The sequence below is a fragment of the Syngnathoides biaculeatus genome, chromosome 15 (genome assembly GCF_019802595.1).
Source record: "Syngnathoides biaculeatus isolate LvHL_M chromosome 15, ASM1980259v1, whole genome shotgun sequence".
Classification (NCBI taxonomy): Eukaryota; Metazoa; Chordata; class Actinopteri; order Syngnathiformes; family Syngnathidae; genus Syngnathoides; species Syngnathoides biaculeatus.
The window spans coordinates 23,261,121-23,270,464 of NC_084654.1; the positions used below are offsets into that span (position 1 = coordinate 23,261,121).

Genomic DNA, 9,344 nt, shown 5'->3' on the forward strand with positions numbered 1-9,344 from the left:
TCAGGGTGTGCCGCGCCTCCTGCCCGTTGACAGCTGGGATAAGCTCCAGCACTCCCCTCGCCACTTCTGAGGATAAGCGGCTAGGAAAATGGATGGATGGATGTTTAACTCATTGGAGTGGCACGGTGGATTAGCTGATTAAAGTGTTGGCCTCACAGATCTGAGGTCACGGGTTCAATCCCGGACCCGCCTGTGTGGATCTTGCATGTTCTCCCCGTGCCCGAGTGGCTGTTCTCCGGGTGGGCACGCCGGTTTCCTCCCACAACCCAAAAACATGCGACATTAATTGGACACTCTAAATTGCCCATAGGTGTGATTGTCTCTACGTGCCCTGCGATTGGCTGGCAACCAGTTCAGGGTGTGCCCCGCCTCCTGCCCGTCGACAGCTGGGATAGGCTCCGGCACTCCCCGCGACCCTCGTGAGGATAAGCGGCTAAGAAAATGGATGGATGGATGGATGGATGATTAATTCATTGGGGCCGCATGGTGGATCAGATGGTAAAGTGTTGGCCTCACAGTTCGGAGGTCCCGGGTTCAATCCCGGACCCCCCTGTGTGGAGTTTGCATGTTCTCCCCGTGCCCGGGTGGCTTTTCTCCGGGTGGGCACTCCAGTTTCCTCCCACAACCCAAAAACATGCGACATTGATAGGAGACTCTAAGTTGCCCCAAGGTGCGATTGCGAGTGCGGCTGTTTGTCTCCATGTGCCCTGCGATCGGCTGGCGACCAGTTCAGGGCGTGCCCCGCCTCCTGCCCGTTGACAGCTGGGATAGGCTCCAGCGCTCCCCCGCGACCCTCGTAAGGATAAGCGGCTAAGAAAGCGGATGGATGGGTTATCTTTTTTCAGCAAATTGGAAAACAGCACAGACGCTTCAACGGTCGCGAGAAGGGCACAAAACGGATCTGTGAAGAGTTTCGGCAAATCTGACCCCCCCCCCCTCCGCCCGAGTGTTTTGCATCCCGAGGAAAAAAATCGGCTTCATGTTTTGGCTCGTCACGCCGCCGTTAGGCCGGCGCGGGGGCAATCATCACTCTTAACTAATTGGCGCGCCGTCGGTGGTGGCGTGCGGCGCGCTGATGCCGCTTTAGCGCTTTTTTTTATGTAATTTTTTTGGGAAGCCATCTGTTTGAGTGACAGCTCGCCGTGTCCAATTCCAATTTCTTGCGAGGACGTTTCATACTCGTCAGAGATTTAACCGCCATGGTCATCAGGGAGCTGTCTACAGGTCAAAACAGTTTTACACCTCCTAAATAATTGTATATTTGAACTATAATAACCAAAACATCAAATCCAGTTAAAAAATACAAACATGAATTTTGAAACATTTAAACATAAACACAAATCCATTTTGATAATCATGCCTGGCAGATATTGGATTTTTTTTTTTTAATTTTAGTTTTTGTTTTTTGTTTTTTTAGTTCCAAAAAAAACATCAAATCCTATTTTAGGTATCACCTCATGTTTATGACAATTTCTTTTTTTTTTAAAAAAAGGCATTTGTCGTTAATTATATTTCTGCAGCTTAAAAACTATAATATGGAAAAAATATAAATAATAAATAAAAATATGGAAAATCCCATCTTGAGTTTCATCTATATTTTATTTTTTTTTAAATGTGTAAAATCGCAATTTGAGTTCGATGTCATGCTTATAATTTTTTTGATGAACAAACTGCTTCAAAAATTCTTCAAAGCCCATTTTGAGTTTCAATTCACATTTTTCCTTCATAAAAACAACTATGCATAAAATATATATTGCGTTTATTAATTAATACTTAAAAGACAAGTTAAAATCTTGGTTTGAGTTTGAAGCCTGACAGATATTTTTTTCATTTTATAAATTTGATGGTTTTTTTTAGTTTTTGACACGCTCAAGATGCCATTTTGAGTTTCATGCCATTATTATCGTATTTTTTTCTTTAATTAAAAAATAAAGTAAAATGTTGGTACAGTTTTTATTAATTAATAAAACACTACTTAGAATTGTCTGAAAATACTTAAAATCACCTTTTCTTAAATTTAAAGTAGTTTTTAATGATACATTTCCTTGCAAAAAAAATAGAAAAATGAATTAAATAAATATACTTGTATTACTTTTTAAAGATGAAAAAGTCTGTACATTACCTTAACCCCTATTCTGCATGCCTCCCGAGTGTTTTTTAAAAAAATCTCTATATATGTAAATGCACAATTTTCTCATTTTATGTTTGCCAATTGTTTGTAAAATAAAAGAAAATATGATTAAAATCATCAGTGACGAGTAAAAGACTTTTGAATCTTTTTCGCCGAGGGAAATGTCGTTAGCGCCACTAAAATGTCGCGCTATTCACGCTCTCTGTCTCTCTCTTTCTCTCTCTCTCTCTCTCTTGCTGTCTCTCTTTCCCTCCCTCCCTCCCTCTCTCTCTCTCTCTCTCTCTCTCCGTCTTTTTCACTCCTTCCCCGCCAACTTTTTGTTTTTCTTCCAGTGCGCCAAAGAGACCAAGGTGACCCCGCAGCGCTCGCCCCTCTCGTCATTTGTCGAGCTCGTGTAGATTTGTGTCCCCCGAGTGACCCGAAAGCGTCGGCGTCGTCGCGACCGTCGCGTGTCCGTCGGCGCTAGTAGACGTAGCGAACACCGCGTCCATAACGGGATGAAACTCAACGCACGACACCAGAATTTCCAAAGACGAGAACTCAGAGGAGAACTATACTCTGTATTTATATAATGTACCAAAATACAAAAATGTGGGATTTTTTTTTTATGACATAAAAATGTCCTTCCTATCCGAATCCCTTTTTTTTTATCCTTGAAAAAATATTTGTTTTTATTAAATTGGGAAGTAATTGTAAAACGTTTTAAAAAAGAAAAAAACATCAATTGGAAATCCTAATTTTTGTTTACCGTAATTCCCGGCTGTAGAGCGCACCTGGTTCTAAGCCTCAGTGTACAGAAAGCGTTAGCGTTAGCGCGGTGCTAGCGTAATTGGCGCCACACTGGCATTAAACTCTTTCTGTGTACCGAGGCTTATAACCAGGTGCGCTAACGCTAGCGCTATGCTAACGCCGCGCTAACACTAGCGCCGCATCACCATCATTTAAAGCGTGCGAAAAAAGTCGCGGCTCGTAGGCCGGAAATTACGCTAGTGCCTGAATAACAGTTGACTTATTTTTATGAAATAGGCAAACTATTTCACATGCCAATTTTACTTTCATACCTGGAAAATGTTATTCATTTTTTTTCCCCAAGCCATTTTAATTCCCATTTGGAAAAAATTCGGATTCTATTTATTTTTCATTGTTTTTATATGTCATCAGCAATTTTAAATCCCATTTTAATTCAGACGACAGCAAAATACATTTTCACAACACATTTCAAGCTATTGTAGAAATAGAAAATCTTTATGAACATAACATTTTTATTCCATTACATCTTTCTAAAAAATACAAAATCACATCTTTGATTTGAAGAATTTTGGATAATGCATGAAAATTCATAAATATACTAACTAATATGAAGTGCGATGAGTTTCGTCGTCGTCGTCCTCTCACTCGTGCGTGTCGTACTGATTTTGTCCTTGTGTTTCAAACTGTGACGTTTTGTGCTTTGTTTGTTTTATTAATATTAGAATTTATTAATTATTATCAATTTTAGAATTTACACGCACCGGGGGGGGCTTACTAACGTGAAAACCACAGTGCGGTCTGACGTGAAAAACGAGAACTCACATTGAGTTTCATGCCTGTCAAATTTTTATTTTAAAGCATTTTTTTGTATTTTTTCTTAAATTAAAAAAAATAAATATAAAAGATGAAAAATATATATATATATATATATATATATTTTTTTTTTTTTTAAATGATGAAACTTGACCTAAAATCCAATTTGAGTCTTATGTCTTCCATATACCGTAATTCCCGGCCTACAGAGCGCACCTGGTGATCAGCCTCGCTAGCGTGACTACGCTAATGCTAACGCGGCACTGTAAACGCTAAAGTGGCGGTGCTAACACTAACATGGCAGCGCTAATGCGGCGGTGCTGAGACTAGCGCGGAGGTGCTATTGCTAACGCGGTGGCTCTAACGCTAACTAGCGCGGTGGCTATGACAAAAAGTCGCGGTTCATAGGGCGGAAATTACGGTATACGTATTTTTCTTCATTCTCTAAATTTCAAACCAAATCTATTGTGAGCCCTGCGACTGGCCGGCGACCGGTTCACACGAGGTCACCCGGGATAGGCTCCGGCACTCCCGCGACCCTTGTGAGGATAAGCGGCTGGGAAAAACGGAACGGAATGGAGAAGATGGATTCTCAACCTGACCACACATGAGAACTGTTGCCGTCCGCTTTCGGACCGGAGCGCCATCTAGTGGCGAAAGGAGGAAAACAAAAACGGGTGCCCACCGAAAACCCAAATCCATCTTTTGATGCTAAAGCTAAAAAACACGCAGGAAGCTTTTACTGCGCTTATGCGGCTGATAGGTTCGGGTCAACAAACACTCTTACAGAGGATTAACACCCCCCCCCCCAAAAAAAAAAAAAATATGGCTTTAAATACCCTACTGGGATTTTTAAATCGGATCTGGATTACCGTCACATCTTTTGGTTTTGTGTGTGTGTGTGTGTGTGTGTGTGTGTCAGATCCAGAGCCAGGTGACGCCGCACGCCATCGTGGTGCTGCCCAAGACGGACGGCATGGAGATGCTGCTGTGCTACGAGGACGAGGGCGTCTACGTCAACACGTACGGCAGGATCACCAAAGACGTGGTGCTGCAGTGGGGGGAGATGCCCACCTCTGTCGGTGAGCTCGCCCGCCAGAGTCCGGTGCCATCTTGCCCGGATGTCTGTGTTTTCAATAAATGTATCCGATTGGGGCGGTACGCTTGGTTCAGCCGGTAAAACGTCGGCCTCGCAGTTCCCCGCGACCCCCGTGAGGATAAGCGACAAAGTGTGTTTGTACTTTACAGCCTACATCCACTCCAATCAAATCATGGGCTGGGGCGAGAAAGCCATCGAGATCCGCTCGGTGGAGACGGGCCACCTGGACGGAGTCTTCATGCACAAGAGGGCCCAGAGACTCAAGTTCCTGTGCGAGCGCAACGACAAGGCACGCACGCCGCGAGTCGCGGTCGCAACGGACATGTCGGTTTCCGTGTGCGGCGACATTTCCGGTCATACCGAACTCTTTGAAAATCGGATAGCGGTTTAGAGCGTTATTCGGGTTTTGGGTCAGGATCAGAAGAAGTCGGCGGTTCCGTCTTAAGGTATGACGTTGAGTTTTGCTTTCTCGCTCAGGTGTTCTTCGCATCGGTGCGCTCGGGCGGCAGCAGCCAAGTGTTCTTCATGACCCTGAACAGGAGCTCCATGATGAACTGGTGATGGCCCCGCCCACTGGATCCCGCCTCGCTCACCCGTCGGATGTCGACATCTCCCTCCTATTTGCACACTTTGCCTCTTCCCTCTTCCTGTCGCTGTCGCGCTGCCGGCCTCGTGACTTTAAACGCACCGCGGTGGTGGCGGGGGGACCAATGGATCACTTTCTCCTCTTCCATCCTTCCCTCCCGCCGATTCAAAAGATGACGTCTGCGTCCCTTTAAGAAGAAAATCGCACACTTCCGGCCCCCGCGCCCTCCACGCCGTCTCCTCGTCGTCGTCTTTCCACTCTTTCAAAGGTGCTGCATCAGACTTCAAGCTGTCAATCAACAAAGAGCGTCTGTGTGAAACTTTACCGCACAGGCCTGTTCCTGTAAACGTTTTTATTTGGTGTGCATGTGCGCGTGTGAGAGTCCCGCCCCGAGATCGGCGTCGAGGAGAGCGGAAAAAAACGTCTGTGGTAGTCGTCGTCCGCGTGCCGGTTTTGATCTTTATAGCAGGAAGTTGAAAAAAGTGACTTGCGCTACAATTGTATCGCACCGCTAACAGATTGCTTTGATTATTCTTCCGTCATAGATTAACATTTGGGGGTGTCAGGAACAGGAACGTTGCTATAGTCACCAGTGAAGGAAAAAAAAAAAAACATTGCCGAAGTCACCTGTCAGGAACCAGAACCTCGCTCAAGTTAAGCGTTAGACGTGATGATTTGGCTAAAGTCAGCAGTCGGGAAATACCTTTGGGAAACTCACCCGTCAGGAACAAGAACTGTGCTACAGTGTCAGGAAAGGAAATTTTGCTTAATTCACCAGTCAAAATACAAGATAGTTAGGAAATAAAACTTTGCTAAGCTGACCTGTCAGGAACAATAAGTTAAAAGGAACGGGAATAACGCCAGTCACCAATAACAAACAAAACTTTGCTAAACAAAATTTTAGGAAAGACACATCAGGAACAACAATTGTGGGAAAGAAACCTGTCTGGAACAAGAACTTTGCTCAAGTCAACAACCAAAACAGGTCAAATGTGATGTCAGGAACAAGAACAAGAACTGTGCTACTGTGTCAGGAAAAGAAACTTTGCTTAAGTCACCCGTCAAAATACAAGATATTTAGAAAATTTGCTGGTCAGGAAATAAAACGTTGCTAAACTCACCTGTCAGGAACAAGAAAGGAACAGGAATCACGCTAGTTACCGATAACGAACAAAAACCTTACTAAACAAAATTTGTGGAAAGACTCATCAGGAACAACAATTGCGGGAAAGAAACCTGTCTGGAACAAGAACTTTGCTCAAGTCAACAGCCAAAACAGGTCAAATGTGATGCCAGGAACAAGAGCAAGAACTGTGCTACAGTGTCAGGAAAAGAAACTTTGCTTAAGTCACCTGTCAAAATACAAGATATTTACAAAATTTGCTGGTCAGGAAATAAAACCATGCTAAACTGACCTGTCACGAACAAGAACTTGAAAGGAACATGAATCACGCTAGTTACCAATAACAAACAAAAACCTTGCTAAACAAAATTTTAGGAAAGATTCATCAGGAACAACAGATGTGGGAAAGAAACCTGTCTGGAACAAGACCGTTGCTTAAGTCAACAGCCAAAACAGGTAAAATATGATGTCAGGAACAAGAACTTTGCTCAAGTCAAAAGGACAAAGAACAAAAACTCTCAGAAATAAGAACTTTCCTAAAGTGTCAGAAACAAAACTTATGCTCAAGTAACCGTCAGGAACAAGAACTTGACTACAGTGTCAAGAACAGGAACTTTGCTAATGTTGCCTGTCAGTGAAGAACAAGTTAAGGAGCATTATCAATCTTTAGCTTTGTGAAACCCACTGGTCATGAACAACAACAGTGGGAAAGTTCTCTGTCACAAAAGTAACTTGACCGGAACCAGAACTTTAGGAAAATCACATGTCAGGAACAAAAATTTAGCTGAAGTTGCCTGTGAAGAACAAAAACATCGGTAGTGTCACCTGTACCTGAACATTATTAAAGTTTGCCAAAGAATCAGGAACAATAACTTTGCTAAAGACATCTGTCAAGAACAAGAACATGCAAAAGTAAGCTTACAGGAGCAAGAACTTTGCTAAAGTCACTTGCGAATAATAATTTTGCTAACGCCGTCTGTCAGGAACAGGAACATTGCAAATGCCACTTGTAAAGAAATAGAATTTGTTTGAAGTGTCACGGACGACATCCTCATTAATGTCACGTGTGCCCCGTTTTGTTTTTGCATTACACAAACACACCCAAACAAAAAACAAAAAAGAATTAGCCAACTCTTCGACCTTAAAACGCGGCAGCGCTTGAAAATAGAAAATGAAAATGTGTGGCGGGAATATGCTGTGGTTGTCTACGTTTTTTTTTTTTTTTTTTTAAGTGCGTTTGGTTCACAGCCAGCGCTTAACACAGTTCTTACCGTTTTGTTTATTATCTCTCGCGAAGATGAGCTAACAAACACCTCAACCATGTCGTCGTGTACTGTACTAAAAATGGCTGTAGATGCACAAACAGGCAAGCTAACGTTTTAGCAATAAAGAGCCCCAGCGGTCTTCCCTCCGTGCGTGCATGCGTGTGTGCTCGTTTCTTTTAGTTTTGTTGCAGTCGTTCCACTGAGGACTCTCAAAGACAAATTAAAACCACTGTAATCTTTTATTTTTTTATTTTGGTGTGCGACTCTGCGTTACTTTTTCTTCTTCCTGTTTTCATTTGAAAAAGACTAATCGTTTCCTGTTTGGGGATTTGTTTTGTTTTGTAAAAGATACACTGGAAGACAAATAAATGTAAGAGTAGAACCAATGTTGCCCTGTGTAGTTGCTTTTGAACAACTGGTTTGGTGAAGTAACCTGCAGGAACAATAACTTCGCTGTAATCACCCGTCGGCAACCAAATCTTTGCGAGATTGATGTGTCACAAGTCCAAATTTTGTGAGTCACCTTTCGGTAACAGTGAATTTGGTCATTAACCTTTTAGGAACAAGTACTTGCAGAGACAAGAACTTTACTGAAATCGCTTGTCAGGAACAGTGACCCACCCACCCCCCAAAAAACCTTGCTGATATGTCATCAGAGTAACTTTCCAGGAACAGGAACAAAAGATATAAGGTATTAACGAGAACCTAGCTAAAGTCACCTAACCCTAACGACCCCATAAAACTTTGCTGATATGTCAGAAACAAAAACCTTTCCAACGTGACCTTTCAGGAACAAGAACTTACAAAAGTCATCTGCTAGGCAGAAGAACATTATCAGAGTAACTTGCCAGGAACAGGAACAAAAAAAATTAAGGTATTAACACGAACCTAGGTAAAGTCACGTCTCAGGAACAGGAACCGTGCTAAAGAAACCGGCAGGAACAATGACTTTTGGCCAGCGTTGCTTGCAGAAACAAGAGCCTTCCTGAAATCTTCTGTCAGGAATAAGGAGTTTGCCAGTCATTTTCCAGGAATAGGAAAAAGAAGCTGGCTAAAGTCACCCGTCAGGAACAAGAACCGTGCTAAGTTCATCTGTTCGGAAAACGGTGCGCTCGCGTGTGTTTTTGTGAGTCTGTTTGTCCTTTCCGCTCATTACACTGACGAGTCTCAAAGACAAATAAAGCCATTGCAGTCTCTTATTTTGTAGTAGCGTGTTAATTTGTCTTTTCCTGCTATAATTTGAAAAGCGATCTTCCTCGCTAGGGATGTTTTGTTTTCTAAAAGAGAAGCAAATGTCATAGTACAGCTGGTCTCGGTTTCTTTTTTTGGGGCGTCAGACTTTGTTCACTTTGAGAGTGTATCATTAACCAGGCTGAATCTGCTACCGATTTTTTTCAGGCTTTGTTGATTCATGCTGCATTTCCCTGGTTGTAATCTGACAGGCGTTATTACGGCATTATTAATAGAGTACATCCTATTACATCCTGATGTTTGTGTTTACCTGGTTCAATTGTGCCCCTATTGGGGGTTTTGTTTTGCTTTTTACTACGCTTTGATTTTATTTTTTGTCTGTTAGT

General features: G+C 42.8%; 1 protein-coding gene across 12 annotated transcripts in view; it reads left to right on the forward strand.

Moving 5' to 3' along the window:
- Nucleotides 1–8,020, forward strand: part of tnika (TRAF2 and NCK interacting kinase a) — a 68,462-nt gene extending 60,442 nt beyond the window's left edge. For 7 of the 12 annotated variants that reach the window (XM_061842823.1, XM_061842825.1, XM_061842829.1 and 4 more), the window contains 3 exons: nucleotides 4,617–4,776; nucleotides 4,943–5,082; nucleotides 5,271–8,020. In XM_061842823.1, coding sequence (XP_061698807.1) covers nucleotides 4,617–4,776; nucleotides 4,943–5,082; nucleotides 5,271–5,354 — 384 coding nt within the window. In that variant the 3' untranslated portion in view covers nucleotides 5,355–8,020. Of the gene's footprint in view, nucleotides 1–2,463; nucleotides 2,482–4,616; nucleotides 4,777–4,942; nucleotides 5,083–5,270 lie in introns of all 12 variants that reach the window. The other 5 variants (XM_061842822.1, XM_061842824.1, XM_061842827.1 and 2 more) reach the window with 1 other exon arrangement.
- Nucleotides 8,021–9,344: the final 1,324 nt, after the last annotated feature.